The 18,754-nt window shown below is 38.6% G+C and overlaps 1 protein-coding gene and 1 pseudogene across 2 annotated transcripts in view; one reads left to right on the top strand and one right to left on the bottom strand.

The window, feature by feature from the left end:
- PSME4 (proteasome activator subunit 4) overlaps positions 1-18,754 on the top strand; it is a 119,004-nt gene that overhangs the window by 77,750 nt on the left and 22,500 nt on the right. For both annotated transcript variants that reach the window (XM_075595935.1, XM_075595936.1), the window contains 11 exons: positions 391-453; positions 2,166-2,261; positions 2,606-2,737; positions 3,898-4,107; positions 5,393-5,529; positions 8,791-8,844; positions 9,837-9,966; positions 11,132-11,213; positions 12,400-12,553; positions 15,283-15,352; positions 16,082-16,207. In XM_075595935.1, the coding sequence (XP_075452050.1) occupies positions 391-453; positions 2,166-2,261; positions 2,606-2,737; positions 3,898-4,107; positions 5,393-5,529; positions 8,791-8,844; positions 9,837-9,966; positions 11,132-11,213; positions 12,400-12,553; positions 15,283-15,352; positions 16,082-16,207 (1,254 nt within the window). The remainder of the gene's footprint in view (positions 1-390; positions 454-2,165; positions 2,262-2,605; positions 2,738-3,897; positions 4,108-5,392; positions 5,530-8,790; positions 8,845-9,836; positions 9,967-11,131; positions 11,214-12,399; positions 12,554-15,282; positions 15,353-16,081; positions 16,208-18,754) is intronic.
- Positions 6,898-8,271, bottom strand: LOC142492823 (serine/threonine-protein phosphatase 2A 56 kDa regulatory subunit epsilon isoform-like; annotated as a pseudogene).

Raw genomic sequence — 18,754 nt, 5'->3', positions numbered from 1 at the left:
GATTCCAATAGATAAAAAGACTAAGACAATTACTTTTTTTGAGCAGTGTGAGGGTTTATATGGCTTGGTTTCACTACTGTGTGGAGGTTCTTGAAAAAGGCTCAGTTGGTGGCTGATACAGTACGTCAAGTAATAAACTTCACTTGCCGACATGGAGAGCTTGTCTCCTCTTTCTTATTTATAATACTTGTATGGTATTCAGGCAATATTGTACCCGTTTTTGTTTTTCTATATTCATGAAGTGTGTGCGAGTCTAATGGCTGGCCATTGTATAAATTATGTATAAGAATACCACTACAGTGTTTAATTTATAGCAATTTTGATTGCAATACTGTTTAATGAATTGTCACCTAATGCCTGAATTTAGTGTATTCTTATCTGTTCTTTCAGCTTCAAGGCAAGAAACAGCACATTCGAGCCCTCTTGATTGACAGGGTCATGCTGCAGCATGAGGTACATGGCAAACGCATTGTTAACCAAGAACTTGTTCCCCTGCTGAATAAGTTGTTTTGTGCTAATACATGTAGTTAAAGCAGCATTTTTTTAAACTCCGATATGCTTCTGAGTGGGCTGCTGATTTTAATAAATGGCTTGCTTTATTAAGGCCACCCATGTCTGTTTTTAAAACTTTGCTTCTCAAGGTTACTCTCCATTGTTGTTTTTTTTACATATATATTTTTCCACGCCATCGACAAATAGGCTACATGTCAACTTCATGGAGCATGTGTGGGGCATTTCTAGAAGGAAGTTTTAAACCACCCACCTAATGGAAAATAACTATGATGCATTGTACAATGATACTGAGTAGCGCCACACACCACTTCCCACACCTTCGTCCTACAAAAAAAATAACTACATTTGCCAAAATCTGCCGAACAATGCAGCGGCTTACATTTTTTGCGCATGGCTGGTTACCGCTGCCCCTAACCCACAGAAACAGCAAACAGGAGTAAGTGTGAGATTGTAACTTTTCCATAAGTACAATATTATCATTGGGTGTCTGTTAAAAAGTTGAAGCTGTACTTTTTGTTGGAAGCATTAAGCATGTTAATATTTAGGGAGTATGGAAGTACGGAAATGGCAATGCAACTTAAATTTGAGTTTCCTACTAAATATAGTTGTTGTTGGGAATTTTAAACGTTGCTCTCCTAACACCAATATTTCCTAAGATCCAGGAACACAGAACTGGAAATAGGTGGTTAGGTTGCTACTTAACAACAGTACAGCGGCAGTTTTCAACCAGTGTTCCCTGGAAACCCTGCGTACAACGAGGTTAGCTGGGCTCTGTGAGAACAGATTTGGTAATGGCAGATATTTTATTCAAGACCCAATCATTTTATTTAATCATATTCTGTCATTCAATATGCACATAAGCTTAATAAATGTCATACTTTTCATACTTTTTCATTTTGAAAATATATACACTGCCAAAGCAGTGTTACTTTTACATGCATAGGATACAAGTCTGGTTTCCATAAAGACGCAATACGTTTCGAAAGGGTTCCACAGTGTCACCATGTATTGGTGGAGGGTTCCACAGGTCTTAAAAGGTTGAAAACCAGTGCTCTGTAAAATCATGTTCATACTGTAAAATACAGTCCAGCGAATCTTGATAAGATCAATCTAAACACAGAATACATCATTGTTTGTAAATGAAACATTATGGTTTATAAAGCTGTTCATGACCAGGAGTAAATAGGACTACAGTGTTATTTCATATGCAGCATAGAATGCATAAGTATGATGTATGATAAAGACAATGACACACGACATGTCCATAACGTACAATTCTTTTTAAAAGACCTTTTTGAGTTTTTATACAGTAATAGTTACAACCGAATTCAACTGTACTCTTATTAAAAGTGGAGATCTTGCAACGTTTCGATTGGATATGTAGACATTTTAACATGTAACTCGTTCGATTTGTCCTCAAATTTTATTTTGAATTATGTTTTTATTCACATATTTCTTACCTCTATGGGAAGTGGTTGTCAGCTTATGGATTTACAGACGACTATCTCCAGAGTACAGCTGAATAAAAATTAAAGAATTGTAAAAGTGATGCTATGCCATGTGTGTTTGTCTGTATGGATTTCCTCTGACTGTCAACTAAGTGTTATAATTATAATTTTCTGAATTATAATTGTTGGACATATTTATTGTAGTTAAGAACACTGACTGTTGAAGGCTGTGAATACAAAAAAGTACATAAAGACATGCTGAGGGATCTTCTGCGCTTGTCAACAAGTTCATATGGCCAGGTAAGTCAATTGTACCTTTCGTTCCGTCTCAAACTACTCCTACACGGACAGAATATGTATCGAATTACTTGCCCACTTTGCTAAAAAGTAAGTAAACTATAGATCTGAAACTCAGATCGATTTTTAAGATTAAAAAATCATATTTTTTTGTCTCCAGTGCCTGAATTACCATGTTTTACATATTTGCCAAATGTTATACAGTAAATCACTTTCGGTAACTAATTTTCCACCTGGGTTCTGAAAAATGCTGTAATATTTTATTTATTGTAACAGTAAAGCCTGTTTCTGTTTGCTTAATTGCAGTGAGTATGGGATGTTTCTAACATAATGATTGTGTTGCGCAGGTCAGGAGCAAAGCTCAGCAAGTATTCTTCGCTGCTCTGGGAACCTACAATTTCTGTTGCCGGGATATAATTCCTCTTGTTCTTGAATTCTTGCGGCCTGATCGGAGCGACGTCACTCGGCAGCAGTTCAAAGTAGGGGCTCTTTTACATTGCTGTGTATTTATTTTGAAAATCAAAGTTGTACGTTTATTACAATGCAAAGTCACAAATATAGATATCGATAAAATAGATATATTGTGAATTAAGAGCTTTGTAAATGCAAATAAAATTTTGCTGTAAATGTTTTAAAATGCAATCTATGGATAGAGACAAAGTGTGGAGACATGTACAGTATTTGGTGGGGCGTTGAAACAGCCTAGTTTTAGTATTTCATGTCTTAAGGATGGAAAATAGATTTGCTATAAGGGGGGGATAAACTGTAATGGGCAAAATATGATCATCCCCATAAATATACGGCCTATGCACTAAGAGTATCTATATAAAAATACAATTTGTCAGAATTTCAGTGCCAAAAAGTAATACAAACCTTCATAAAATGTGTGTCGTATGGATGAAGACTTCATACATATAGTGCATAATTTGTTTGAAACTATTTTTGCTGCATCCCTTCATGTTGAATGTCTTGTTGATTTTAAATTTTAAACAGAATTAATGTGTTTTTGTTTTAAATGATAGTGTTAATGATTAGTATAATATTTATAATTGCCACAGTGTTAAACTATATATATATATATATATTAAAAAAACATCAGTGTGCAATTAAATACATTTTTGAGTTGATACATAGCAACTTCATTCTGCGCAAACACAAAAGTTTTTTTTTTTTTAGGGCTTATGTCAAATTAGACTTGGCAGAGAATTTGTTTACTGTGCGCCTGTGAAAAAAAAAAGTTTTATACTGTAGGCACAGAGTGAGCAATTTCAGGTTAGTACATAGGTGCACAAAGGTGCGATTGAAATTGGGTTTTCCATGCGCAGAAAGTTTACAATGCTTGGTGCGTAGCTCCATGTTTACCAGGCGGACTTCTGCCACAAGATGCCTTACAGTGCTGGAAGACCCCTTACAGCCCACTGATATGAATCCTATGTAAGGTGCCTTACAGTGCCAAAAGGTTTCTTAATGCAACATACTGTTTAGTAAATATAACCTTTAATATGCATACAGGTACTTTGCTTTTTGCATTGAGCATGATTGGTCTATGTAAATAATGTTTCAAATGTTGTGCTTTCATGGCAAAATACTATACAATTGTATGTTAAAATGGTACACTTTTGCTTTGTTGTGTCTGTAGGGTGCCTTGTATTGTCTGCTTGGAAACCATGGTGGTGTGTGTTTAGCAAACCTTCATGACTGGGACTGCATTGTGCAGACATGGCCAGCGATTGTCTCTTCAGGACTCAGCAAAGCAATGTCTCTTGAAAAACCATCCATCGTCCGCCTTTTTGATGACCTGGCAGAAAAGATCCATCGACAGTATGAAACAATTGGGTTGGACTTTTCAGTAAGACAACTTTTGTCAATGTATACGTTGTATAAAATGTACTGTATTTTGTTATAAGTTGTGCACACACTGTAGTATATTTGATTGATGGGCACACTTGGACTGGTTACAGCTTTTTGTGTGTACAGCTGCAGCGGCCGTTATTCAAACACTTCACGCGTTGTGTACATCGGAATACCCATGTCATGGCGCAGGAATGTCTTCCAACCTTAACGCCTTAAGACGTGAGTGCGGCGAGTGCAAGAAATGGCATTTTAGAGTTCTGTTTTTTTTAAACACCTTAAATTGACACAGAAGTACAGTAGCACAGTACTGTACACATTACAATTCATTCATTTCATTGCACCCAAAGAAACAGCAAAATTCAACAAAGCAATCGCGATAAGCGCGGGTGCCTGGGGCTATTGGCCGCGTTCATGTTGCGTGGAGTACAGCAGCGCACACGAAATCGGCGCCATGATTTGTTTGAATAACTGCCGCTGCAGCTGTATATTGCAGCAAATAAGAATATCACTTGTGAGCACATTCACATGTCTCAAACAGGTCTGCAATCTGGTCTTTCACCATTCTCTTGGCATACAGTACAATGCTTCCACTGCAGCCAAGGATTCTGGGTACTGACATACAAATGAGCACTCTGTCACCTTTCCCAATACTTAATCCATTTCAATTTAAACTTATGCTTGCTGTATTACACAGCTTTTCAGCACAGCCTGGGTTAAAGACATGCATAACCAGTAAACTTATTCACAAACGGCTATTTTGGGTATCAGTATGAGGATGGTTATACTGGGTTTGCAATGTTTAGTCTCGATAGTTTTCAACCACACATTAAATTAGTTATGGTGCATAAAAAAGTGTTAAAAACCCCTTGGCAATACAGTATATATATTACCAAATGCAAACCTTCATATACACATAAGGGCAGGTTGCAAATGTCCTGCATTCTTATTACAACTTTGCTGAGAACAAGCCGTGAAAGCAAATGGTAAACAATCGCTGAAATGTGTCTTTCTAAATTGTTACATTTTATGCAGCTTGTATAAATTTTATTTTACTAGCCAAAATGTAGGATCTCAACCTTTTTGTTTTTCTGGCAAAACATACATCAATCTTTTATCGTGTAAAACTGTAGAAACTTGGAAACCGTTTAATTTGAACAACTTCTTACTGGTCACACAACACTTTTAGATCTCTTTTTAGTACATCATATTTGCAATATCTCTTATTTTATATGTTAGAAACTTGGGACCTCATAATTGCATGTATTTTTACTTTTCTGAAGGTCCCAGAGAAATGCATACAGATTGCAGTTCTAATACAGCGATCAAAATGCCCACCTGCAAATTCACTGCTGCCTCATTCCGATGAAATACTTTTAGCAATTAAGCGTCAAGAAGAGAAGAATGCAGAATCCCTACAGTAAGTTATAACGTTCATTTCTGCTTCTATTCAAACTCATTTTAGGGAGCAATTTATCTTAACTAACTTACATTTGTTTTAAAGGCTACAACCAAAGCTTAGGCTGAGTCCATGGTGTGGGAGACCGTGCAGAGGTGTCAGCACAGGGCGCGATCAGATTGCCTTAACGCATTGATCGCGCCCATAGACCGTGCAGGCGCATGCAAGAGGGGGCGCGAGTTGCGCAAGAAATCAGTTGAAACTGATTTCTTGGCGCGACACACAGGTCACGTGAGCGGCTCGCCCAATGACGGCGAACCTGCTCCGTGACGCCCCCCACGGCACGTCGACCATGGTCAGGGAAAGCACTCGCTTTTCCAAAGCCTCCGCGCGGGAAGAAGGCACCATGGCCCGGGCCTTAGATAAATTATGGTGGGTGAAAAAGTGACAAAACCCTCCACCGTACAGTGCACAGCAAATAAAAATATCACTTGTGAGCACATATACATGTCCCAGGTCTGCTACCCTGGTTTTCGCCATTATCTCATAGCATACTGTGTTTTCACTGCTGCCAGGGATTCTGGGAAATTACATGCAAATGAGCACACAGTATCACTTTTTGCTTCAAATCCATTTTAACTTGGACCCCTATTAGCTTATGCCTCCCGTATTACACCGCTTTTCAGCAGAGCCTGGGTTTCCACCTTTTGAGTATCATCAGTGTGAGGTTGGATATACTGGCTTTGCAATTTGAAGCTGGGGTAGGTTTGAACCACACCTTAAATAAGTTATGGTGGGTAAAAAAAGCGATGGGAACCAGGGGGTTCTCCAGTGCTGAACTGCTCTACTTTCAGCTCCTGGGACCCCTGCTTTCCTGAGATACTAGTGAAGTTACTGGTGTTACTTCCTGGTTTTTAAAGGGGATTCAAATGGCATCTAATAGAAATCCACAACCGAGGATGTTGCCGATTCCATTGGCCCCATTTTGTTTTCTGTGTGGGAGATTTAAACCTAGTAACCTACCTAGTAAGCATCTCGGGAACAGTCGTGTCCCTGCAGCTGAAAATAGGGACGTCTGACTCCATTAACCCCCTGGTTCCCAACTGTTTAAAAGGGGAGAGGGGGGAAAAAAAGCATCAGGGATATACTACATTAGAGCACCCTCGTGTGGCGAAACGTAAGATGCAAAACACTTCTCCTTTTGTAGAATAAAAGGGGGGGAAATTACTGCACATTTCTGTAGCTTCTTCTTTAGTGATGCATCATCGCACGAGAACGCAGCATGTTATAACACCATTTTACAGTGTATACTTGAGGCAATAAGTTGGCCTCTTTAAAGAAAGTTTAAAACAATAATTGTTTGCAAAGTTCTGAGAAGACAAGCTACTGTCCAAACTTTGGATTAAAGTCCATATATTGTTTTGTTTTTTCTTTACTTAAACAGTAGCATAGAATGCTGTAATAATGAAACAAATGTGAGATCTACTGTAAAGTTGCACAATACAGAAAACTGTTGCTCCATCTTCTACTACATAAATGTGACTCCACAGGATAAAGGTGCTGCCGTTTCCTTTAAGTTGGGATAATTCCATCACTTCTAAGACCTCTCTTTAATTCCAGGTCCTCTAGCTTTTTCCATAGTTCTTCACGATACTTTTCTTTTTTTTTCTTCTGACGCTGGCGATCTGACTTGTAAGTGGCTGTCAGTTCATCGAACAAGGTGCTGTTCATTTCCATTAATGCTTTCAACACGTTGTAGACAAGAGCCTCGATAGCCGGATTCCAGTGTTCTTTAGAAATCCTTTAGAGGCTTGCAAACATTATGGGAAGGATGACATTCGAGTTCTCCTCAATTAAGCTCATGATGTATTCATTATTCCAATAGTACAAGGCCCTTTCAGCCACCTGAAACTGAGGGCTGGAGACACACTTAGAAGTCTATTTTAAGAAAGGTTCCTGAATTTTAACAAATTGTGATGGTTTGATCACATCCAAGATTTCCTCCAGTTCCCCGAGGAACATGACCTCTTTTTGACTGCATGTTTTTGGCCAGAACTTCATCAGCCCCCTAATGACTGGTTATGTGAGGGAAGGATCTTTTTCCAGAAACTGTACTGTGCAAGACACCAGCTGTGCGTGGAAGAGAGAGAAACTCCTGACCGTATGCAAAGGAATCGGGACCTTCACAAGAAACTGCTTATGCTCGGCTTTGAAGGGCAATGCTAAACCATTGATAATACTTCCTCATATTTCCAGCAATTCTGCCACACTGTTAAAGTGTTCAGTTTCATAAACAAACGTAGAAAAATATTGTTTACCTGTTTTCAGATAAACGCCCAAAGTCCAAGAAACTTGCCATATTCGGTGTAAGACTGTTTTTAAATAGTCCCTTTCACGGGGGTCTTCGCTGTCGAATAGATCTAAAAGCTGTAATACAAATTTTTGATCTATGTACTTTTTGGCAATACTGGGTTTAAATTCTTGGCTTTCCAAAAATCGTATGAAAAATTCATATACAAGCTCTAAATGTGGCCAAGATGCCTCAAGGGTGGGTTAATCTTCCTCGGGATCAAACTTATTACTGTCGCCTGGTGGGAGGGTTCTAAAAATACTGCAGGAAACCATTCTAACTACTTCCAGATAAGTCTGCCCTGTCAAACAGCCTCTGCTTATTGTAACGTAGTCCACCAGTTCATTCAGAGTGGAGCACTTGTATTCTTTCATTTTAAGATCCGATATTGTATCCATTAAATAAAAAAAATTACAGGAACACTGCTGAAGTTTCTTTAGGAACAGTTTGGGTTGCTCGGAGGTTGGGATGCCTTACCTACTGCACCCCCACAAGCCCCCAATAAATTGGCCTTTTTAAACATGCAGTACATTAAAGTTTAGAAAATGCAGTCTGAGGTGAATACAAATCTATATTAATTTGTTTGATTGTTTTCTATGTTGATGAAGAAAATTGGACAGATATATGCATGGTGATCTAATATTTAACAGTTGTCCGCTGCAGTGATCCTCTAAACTTCATTCTGATCCCTGTCTTTGCTAATGAGGGAACAGCACGCATGTACAGTCATTCTGTGTATGAACTTTCAGTCATATGTCTAAAAGGCATATGAATCATGGCATAGTAACAATATCTTTCTTTATGATGTAACATTTCTTTTCATGTTTCATCTCTTTTCCAGAGTACACAGAAAACATTACATTATACCTCCACAAGTAAATTTGGCTGAAGTAAAAGTTAATAAAATAATCTTTTCTTTTTGCTTCTTGCAGGAGTTATGAACATTTGCTCAACACTTTGTTAGACTGTGTACATCAGAGTAATCTGTAAGTACTGTCCATTAAAGAAAAAAAATACATTTCTTATGTTGCTTACAAGAAAAGAAGTCGCTGCTAATTTATTACATTTTCTATGATTTAAGTAGAAAAGTTATATCACAATTTCCTCCATATTTATCTTAAACAAAGTGCTACCCAAGGCTAAGATTATAGTAGGCGCGCGCGACGGAGCACATGGCGTCGCCCGAGAGATGGGTGAACTGAGCTTTCAGCGATTGGGGAGGCGTGGTAGATGCGTTACCAAGCTGGTTCACCATCATTGGCTGAACCGCTCACCTGACGCGCCCGCAATGCAGCCACCAAGCGAAAAAACAAAATGATTTGTCTTGAAAAATCTGCCACACAGTCGCTCTGCATCACGCGGACTATGGCCGGCCCCTATCACTTTGTTCTTGCAGCGCATGAAATCGCACGCACCGTCGCGCCAATTATAATCACAGCCTAACTTGCAAAAAGTGATATCCAGTTAATTAGCATATAACAAATCTACCTTACTGTTTTTTTATCCATGTTCTTAATTTTTGGAATTTAAGAAAGGTAACTTGTTTTCTAACCATTATTCTACTCGCTTATTCAACAGGCAATGCACAGATTGTTTGAGGACCTATTACTAGGCATGCTTTACTTAGCTTGATTCTTAATTCTCACTGTAAAAAACTGTAAAGGGCCTTACTTAGCAGACACATTTATTCTTAAACTACTTATCAATAAGTAATCACCCTTGCATCCACCTTTTTGATTAATCATGGCATCATTTAATTCTAAGCATAAGAGAGAAAATAACTGGGAAGGGTGATACTTAAAACAGTTTGTGGAAATTCCACTTCTGTTGGTTATCATAAAAAAATAAAATAAAGATGGCATCTGATTACCAAATCAACATTAAAATTATATATATATATATATATATATATATATATACATACACTTACACTAAGACTGAGTGTTGTCGTTTATCTGTGTTATTGTCTTTATTTCAGCCCATGGAAGTTTGAACACATTGGCATTGGCTTTCTGTCATTACTCTTGAGAGATGATCATGTTCTACCTCTTCGTGCTATCAAATACTTAGTGCAGTGTCTGAATCATGACGCTCTTATTGTGCGCAAGGTAAATGTCGGGTAAACGGAACAGTGGTCTGGTAAAAGGAACAGGTCTTTCATGTCTTTTTTTTTGTTTGTTTTGTTTAGCATTTTAGCTTCTTTTTTTTTTCGGTACATTGCAAATGCTGAAATTTGACTCCTTTTTAGACCGTTTACTGTAATGTTTTCAGCAATCTTTATAGAAGTTTATAAATGCAAAATTAATCTATTTTGTATTCAAACAAATAGAGGTGCTGTACCTGTTCACATTAGTGCAAGAATGAATTTTTAGGCTTATGCTTTTATTATTTATGTTAAGATTGAAAGTATTCTGTTGAGATTTATTGTGCATAAGATAATAAAGAAGCTGTTACGTACTCTAGACATTCTAATATATGTATACAGGCGCAATATTGTTCAAGATGAGCATAATTTAAGAGGTTACTGCCAAATTAGTTCTAATGATGACAGTTCACCTACAATAATGCATCTATAGTAGCATTCTATGCAACATTCACCTTCTAAATGAGTGATCTGTAAGAAGAAGTTTAACTGAATACCGTTTTCATTTACCTTTCTTTCCTGCTGGCCCTTCTCTTTTGTCTCTGTGTTCTGTATCTTTCAACCTTTTCCATTACCGAGATGCCAACCTTGAAAACCTGGGTCCGAGAAATGGGTTCCCATGAAAATGCCATGAAACCATACAAGCCAAAATAAATATATATTTAATCCCGCTCTAAATATAATAATTAAGATTTATCTCCATGTCCCTCCGACGCCAGTACAAATGATTGGGATTTTAAGCCATGCCCACCTTACTGTTAATTATGTCTCCTAGTCCTTGCATGCCAGTATAACTTTTTCCCTTCCTATGGAATCTTTGTTGTTTTCCTTATTTTTTTGTTATTCGGCTAGACCGATAACTGCTGTGAGGAGAGGAGCAGGAAACCTAATGTAGGGGCTAATGTGCCTGGTACGTTGAATGTTCTCTTGCCCTCCAGCTGGGTGGGGCGTAAAACCCCATTAGTTTGTACTGGCATGGAGGAACTAAGATAATTAACGGTAACGAACATTTTTTGTAACAAAAAAATATTAATTTGTGTGAATAAGTCTGTCCTGTAATATCAATTTATATTTTGGAAGGGATTGCCACTTTGAAAATGGTAAATATTTTCTCTCTTCCTTGATCTTAGATGGCTATCTCCGCTGTTGCTGGTATTCTAAAGCAACTGAAGAGACCACATGTAAAAGTGTCAATTTGTCCCTACAAAATCAGTAAGTGGGGGGGGGGGGGAATGTATATTTTTTATTTTAAGTGGTAATTTTGAAAGATCCGTTCTAGGGGGAAATGTGTGATCTTCCAATAATGTTTATGATGTCTACAACACCTAGCATTTTTCTTTTTACGAAGTAGCACTTCAGAAAGACCTTTCTGTAAGATTTGGGGGTTAGAAAGAAATTGGTGCCACTGTCCACAGTGCATAAACATTTTGCTCCCTCCAAGGTGCAGAGCGTTTGAGTTGTAAGGAGAAAAGGGAATGTTGACGATGCAATGCATGATCTAAAAAAAAAAAAAAAAAAAGATTTTTTTATATTTCTCAATACAAATAATATAATATATTAGTGTTTTTGACCTTAATGCAGTCCTTCAGCCCAATATACTGTATGTAATGTGTACCTACGAAGGGGAAAAAATGCATACTATAACTTATCAGGCTTTTGATAGCCATCAGTAGCCTTGAAGGGAATATTTCTTTGAACCCTATTAGACACATTGAATCACTTTGGGTCAGCCTCTCTTACTAGATAATACTGGAAGGCAGAAATGCCATGCCCTTTTTAAGGTTGTTTTTAAAGCGTTTGCAACTGTAAAGGTTCGGTATCTTATGATTTGTAAGGAAAAAGCGTTGGCTTTCTCTCATTTGAATTTAGACAACTGTCCTTGTTTTGTTTCTTTGTAATTGTACCTGCCAACAGAAATGTTGAAATACACATTTTTGATGGCTATTTTAGATATTGGTTCTTTATGTTAAAGTCGCAATCTTGCCTAACCATTTTTTTTCTTTTGTTACAGGGGGTCCTGCAAAGCTGAACCATACTATTTTTAGCTCTGTTAACCCACTGGTTCCAGAAGTACTTGGGGGTTTTTACCGGCGTTTTGCTCCCCTCTAGGGAAATTAAAATGATCGCCAAATCTTACTGCTCCCTTGGGCAAATAGACATTTTAAATGTCCAGAAAGCAACACTGGCAACTAAACAGTTAAGCATCCTGGGAACCCAGAGCCAACAATAGCGAGGTTTAGCTCCGGGAAGACCCCTGGTTTGAATTATGTTAAAAAAATAACCGGTATTATTGAAATCTTGTGGGATTGCTTGTTTAAGGCCAGAGAAATTATTGATGTATTGATTGTTTTAGATAATGATAAACATTAAAAACGAAATTAATTTAATTTGCAAATAGGTGGATGCAGCAAATCGTCCACCATTGTGGCTGGCGACAGACCTGACAACCAATGGTTGCATTACAACAGTACAAACCTACCAAAGACGAGAGAGGCTTGGGAGTCAAGTTGCTTTGTAGCAAAAACTCATTGGGGATATTCCACCTGGCCGCAGTGAGTAGTTTTTTAAAATTACTACTGTTATATTTTATTTGTATGGCACCAACATATTCCGCAGTTCAGTACAAGGTGGGGCTAAGGATGGGAAGAAAATACATAAAATGTATTACATAATGCAACAGTAGGTATATAAAACAGCAAGAAAACAGAAAGATGATGAGTGCACCTTATCCAAAAAATAATTCCCTTTTTTAAACGATGTTAAAATCATTGGTTCCATTCCAAAAGCAAAGCTCATCAAAGCAAATAATGCATGCACCAACCTCTAAGTGCCAAAAATGCCATAATCGAAAAGTACTTCACATATTGGAAAGGGGCTCAGAGAGGAGCCGATGGCCGTTTAGCGTTGCCAAGACGAAAGAGGATGGGGTATGGTGTGTTGAAGTCGGTGAAGGAGTGCAAACGAGAAAATCAGGTGAAGTCCGTGACTAGTAATGATTTAATAAGTTAGTCCACTGGGTGAGAACAAAGGAAGATGTTTAGGAGAGGATTCTAGAAACAGCTGGGGAGTTGTGGTTGTTGGTAGGAATGGATGTGAGGGGGAGTCTGAAGAGAGTAAGGTAGTCCCAGGTGGACAATATGAGAGAGACATAAGAAGAGACAAAAATAGTGTGAGCTTCAAAAGAGAGGGAGTGAGAAGGAAGGGAAAGGAGATATGACTTGAAAAGTGCACAGAGGAGAGAGAAGGATGCCTACTCCTCCACCATGTTTGCCCCCAGATCTTGTGGTAGGCCTGAAGGAGAGGCCACCATACAACAGTTGGGCAGGTTAGTGGGAGTTAGCCATGTCTTAAGTGATGGGGCAGAAGATTGAAAGGGTTGGAAAGAAAAATGTAATGAACATACATTAGTTTGTTGCACACAGAGTTGGCATTCCAAGGGTGAGCAGGAAAGGGAGGCGAGTAATGGAAATATGATAGCATGGAGTGGCAGTGAGTGGTAAAGAGAACGTTCTGGAACTGATATGATCAGACAGGATCGGTTAATGTCTTTGTCCAAGGTTTTCGGAGATGTCACTAAACAGCAGGTGCAGAATAAAAAATAGGAAATGTAATAGGGGAATTTGTGTTGAGTTTTTGGGTAGGTAGGTAGGCATGGCAGGTGAGAAGGAGATGCCATTTATGACTGCAAAAAGAATTGCACGGAATAGCCAGGGGGATATGGAAAAGTTAGACATTGTAATAGTGGGGCGGGAGGTATAAGGGATACAGTAAATTAAACTAAAAATAGAATGGAGAAGAGAACCATGAAGGTGCAAATATGAGATATACCAGGAATCTTTATTTAACGCTAGTTAATACATGCTAGTGCAAAGAGCAAACTGTAGCGAATGATGGCAAACGGCTTGTACAGTATGGCCTTAAGCAGATCCAGGGTATATTAGTAGAGCAATGCACCACTCGCATCCGCTTCCTTTTCTGAAACAGACTCTGGCACACCCCTTTCTGAGCCCTGCTCTCTCTAGCAGTAAACTAATTGTATCTAGTGACTGCCTGGTCACATGATCTTCTCCACAGAACTTTGCATCTTGGGTCCTCTTCTGTGACATTTGGTGAATCGGCAACTTAGCTAATCACTTGTCTGTGTGTAGATTGTATTGATGCACATATTGAATGAAAAAAAAATATTTATTTTTTCAAACGGCAGCTTTTACTGCTGCTTTAACAATTTGCAGGCTGGTCCTGCGCAAAAGGGGTGCAGATCTGCCACCTTAGGCACATATTTTAGGGGAGAGGCACCACAACCGTTAATTTGAGTAAATATGCATGTGAACTTGATTTGATATCTGTGACTGACAGATTCTAGCACATACAAAACAGCTACTGCTAGTGGGTACATGGTTCTAAAAAAATTAGGAAAAAGTATCTAGATGAGACAGCACTCCGTCAAAAACTCACCGTCTACTCCTTACAAGGAACGAGCAAGCTTCAATTCAATTGCAAAATCTTCATTGAATTTGGTAGAGCAGTGACAATGATGACGTTTCAGGCGTACATGGCCTTTCCCTGAATATGCAGACCTACCTGAGGAAACGCCATAAAGGCCCGAAACATTGTTGCTGCTCTAACTAATTAAATTAAGATTTTGTAATTGAATTGAAGCTTGTTTGTTCCTTGTAAGGAGTAGACGGTGAGTTTTTGACTGAGTGCGGTCTAATCTTGTTCTTTCCATTTCAGAGCTTCTGGCCATATGAGTGTTTTAGGCAAATTTGCAGAATTCAGTGAAAATATTTTGTGGTAGTTCAATTATCTGTTTGCAAATTCAAATATTTCTGAAAACATGTGTCTTACAAAATGTTGGTGGGGCAAGCAATAGGGCAAATAAAACAATTGAAGAGAATTAAACGTGACTGCGTGATTTGATGGTATTGGTGCAAAATAAATAGGCAGGCAACGAGGTCAAGAGCTTTACTGCTGTCAAATTCTTTAGAAAGCAAGAGGAGATGAATACATATCGGCAAAAAGCATATGCAAAGTGTTAAGTGTTTCCTTTCATTTGATACTGTGTATGACCCTCAAAGATAGATTACAGAAAGGAGTTGAAAAGGCTTATAAAAAGAAAATCCCAAGCGTTTCAAAATTCATAGTTACCACGTTACAGTATATCAAAACTAATCTTTCTTCTTGTTAAGCTGTGTTTTATGTTAAGGTGTCCCCCCTCGACCCCCCCACCCAAATCAACCTCAAAAGGCTCAATAATTAATATGTATGTGTTCTTACTCAGAAAAATGTTGGTGTATGCTTCTGCTGATCAGCAACCAAAACTCGGGAGGGCAAAAGAAGAAATGTCAGAGGTAACATTAGACCTTCTTTAAGCAAATGCATAATAAATATATAGAGGAATATCCATACTCCTTCATGTTGTTCGCCATCAACAAAGATTCATTTTATTACCACCTTTGCTTAGACCCAGACTATTTTGGCATTTGCTGTGCTCTGTTTTTCTCTCCACGTGGAAACTGTATCCGCATAATAAATATAGTCCATGTTTCGAAGTGAGTCATAGCTGTTTATTTCAGTAAATGTTTATATCAAATTGGTTTGATTTAATAGGAGATTAACAGATGTTTTCAAAAGTTTGCCAGTTATTAGCAAGTATATTTTAGAGATGTAGTTCTACCAATAGTATTAGCTATAATAACTAATTGTTTATTTTATTGTATAGCACTGACATATGCAGCGCTCTACATAGAATATTTGCAGGCACAATGAGTTACTGTCCATATAAGCTTACAGTCTATGATTTTGGTGCCTGAGGCACAGATAGATAGTGACTTGCCTAAAGTCACAAGGAGCTGACACTGGGATTTGAACAAGGCTCCCCTGCTTCAAATTCAGTATGTTTGTTTTCAGAGTTGGTGCCTTTACTCACTAAGCTACTCCTTCAGCCTTTAATATGCACAAGTCATCTTTAACATGCATTTTAGTTTAAGTACCATGTTGTTATAAGTGCTATGATTTGATGCGCAATTAATCTATCCTGTGTATATTCTTATTCACCGTTTCATGTTTTTTTCTTACAGGCAGAGCAGGTCATATATGATCATTTTGCTGATGAAAAGTTTGTTGACCAACTGATAAAATTTCTGTCTTTAGAAGATCGAAAAGGAAAAGACAAATTTAATCCTCGAAGGTTTTGCCTCTTTAAGGTTTGTTTGTCGTTTTAAGTTAGTTGCTAAATATCTCTGCGCATGTCATTTTTACTTTTCCCCCTTTCCTCTCTCTGACCATCTTATCTTATTTTCTCCCCTTCGCTACCTCCATCTACACTTCGTTTCTGCAGAAACCTGCGTTCCATTAACTTCCCAGCTTTTGACTCCACTTTGCGCTCCTCCCCTCTCCTCTCTCAGCCTTGCTACAGACTGACAACCTGGTCAGGAACTAGAACTCTGACCTATCTTCCTCTCTTGATCTACATGCCCCTCTTTTTCTCTCCCGCTCTCGTCCTTCTAACCCCAATCCCCGACTAAACGGTGACAAACACATGCTCCGCTCCTGCACTCACTCTTCTGAACACCTTTGGAGGAAAGCTCTCACTCTCGTAGACTTTCTTCACTACAAATGTATCTTATCCTGTTTCAATTCTGCCCTTTCCAGGCTAAACAAACCTACTTTTCTTCACTAATCAACACTCACAAGTCTAACCCAAGCAGACTCTTCTCTGTCTTTTACTCGCTACTCAGACCACCATCTGTTACCTGTCTTTCTTCCTCTATTTCACAAAAGACAGGGGTGCCCAATGCTACATCCAATTGACAAAACATATATGGTAATAAGTATAAAGTACAAATACTTAAATAATAATAATTTCTTGGTTATTTAGTTAAACCCTTTGGCCAAAGCATCATAAGCCTGCATACCAGCGTCATGGTATAACTAAATTTGCAGGTCCTAACATTAAACTGTGAGCCTTTCCTTTTACCTCTGTACGAGGGGAAAAAACCTCAGTGGGTCTTGTCCATATAGCAAAATGAGAGAACCTCCCAAGTTAAGGTGGGGAGGGGTGAGCTCTGGGAGGAGGGGCCACCTACCTCCAAACAACTGTTGCCAGTTAGAAATTAAATTAACACACACAATCCCAGCTATCTCTAACTCCAACACCCACCACATCATATTTATATTTTTTTATGTCAAAAAGAGTGAGGTTGTTGCCCCCTCATACAGAGGTATAAGGAAAGGTTCACAGTGTAGTGTTAGAACCTGCAAATTTGGTTATACCTTGACGTTGGTATGCAGTCTTGTGACGCTTTGGCCAAAGGGTTTAACTTAATAACCAAGAAAATATTATTATTGAAGTATTTGTACTTTATACATATTACCATATATGTTTTGTCAATTGGATGTAGCATTGGGCACAAACATTTCTTACCTGCTCTGGCTTCGGCAGCATAATTTGATCTCATAACGCGGAGTCAAATCGCGACACATCGCCTGAGAGCAGGTATGGCCGCACTTAGTCCTGGCGACGGAGCGTCGCGTCAAAACAAGTTCATTTAATACATCACGTGTGCCTATAGTAGGCGTGGGCACGACCGAAATCCCTGAAGTCAATGAAAATTGATTTTTTCTGTGACCTCCGCGTGACGTCAGCAGACACGTGAGCGGTTGAGCCAATGAGGGTGAACCGCTCACGCCCCCGCCACACCCTCCTTGTCGACATCTCTTGTCTCCTACACTATTGGCAAAAAACGCTGCTACTACGGCGAAGGATGGTGTTGCGTCGCCAGGACTTTAAGCGCAGCCTAAGAGAAGTTAGAGGCATCGCGTCTCCCCCGGCATTTAATTTAAATGCCTTGGGGAAGAGCGCGTGGCCTCTGCGACCGAAGCGACCCGCCTGGAAAATCCATGGGATGGTGCGCCCCCCCCCCAGTTTGCACACACCCCTGACCTAGAGTATCACAATTCCCATAATGTTTTAGGGTAACCGTGGTACAATTTATACAAGTTAAGAAAGCACATCACAGAGCAGTGAATGTCAGACTACTATGATTTTTGTATTTGCTAAAATCACACAAAGATACATATTTTCTTAGAGAATGCCCCAAACATGTAGATTATACATAAAGGGAAGCCGTCGATCTTCCCTGTCAATCTGCCTTTATACACACCAGTGAATGTGCCAGAGTGCTCACGCCAGCAGCTCAGTTTTAAATCGGAGGCAGTGGTTGTTTAAAGTTAGCTCTTATATCCCAGTTAACGAAAAAACAGGATAGGTAGCGCTAACTGGACTTGCTGTATATCTATAATATAATACAATAACCCAATATCTTGTGTGAAAAAAGATATAGGTGGCTGCCTATGATATCACTCTGACACCCTGGTCAGAAAAACACTGAAATAACAAAGAATCGATATCTATGGCGCCAAGCATTAATTAACAAGAAAAAAGGATATATATAACCAGAACTGGTAGATGTGCAGATCTCGGGATATCTCCAAATGGTGAAATAGGTGCTTAAAGAAAACAAATTAAATACATAGCATAATACTGTATGGTGAACATGACACACAAAACATATAACAAACAGCTGAGATGTCAGACAGGTGAACAAATTACATAAACATTTAATTAAAGGACATTAAAAAATTCAACACAAAATATGACATGGAATAAGTCAGACTTATTCCATGTCATATTTTGTGATAAATTTTTTAATTTGTTCACCTGTCTGACATCTCAGCTGTTTGTTATATGT

Source organism: Ascaphus truei, chromosome 4 (genome assembly GCF_040206685.1).
Source record: "Ascaphus truei isolate aAscTru1 chromosome 4, aAscTru1.hap1, whole genome shotgun sequence".
Lineage (NCBI taxonomy): Eukaryota > Metazoa > Chordata > Amphibia > Anura > Ascaphidae > Ascaphus > Ascaphus truei.
This window is presented reverse-complemented; position numbering and strand designations above follow the sequence as displayed.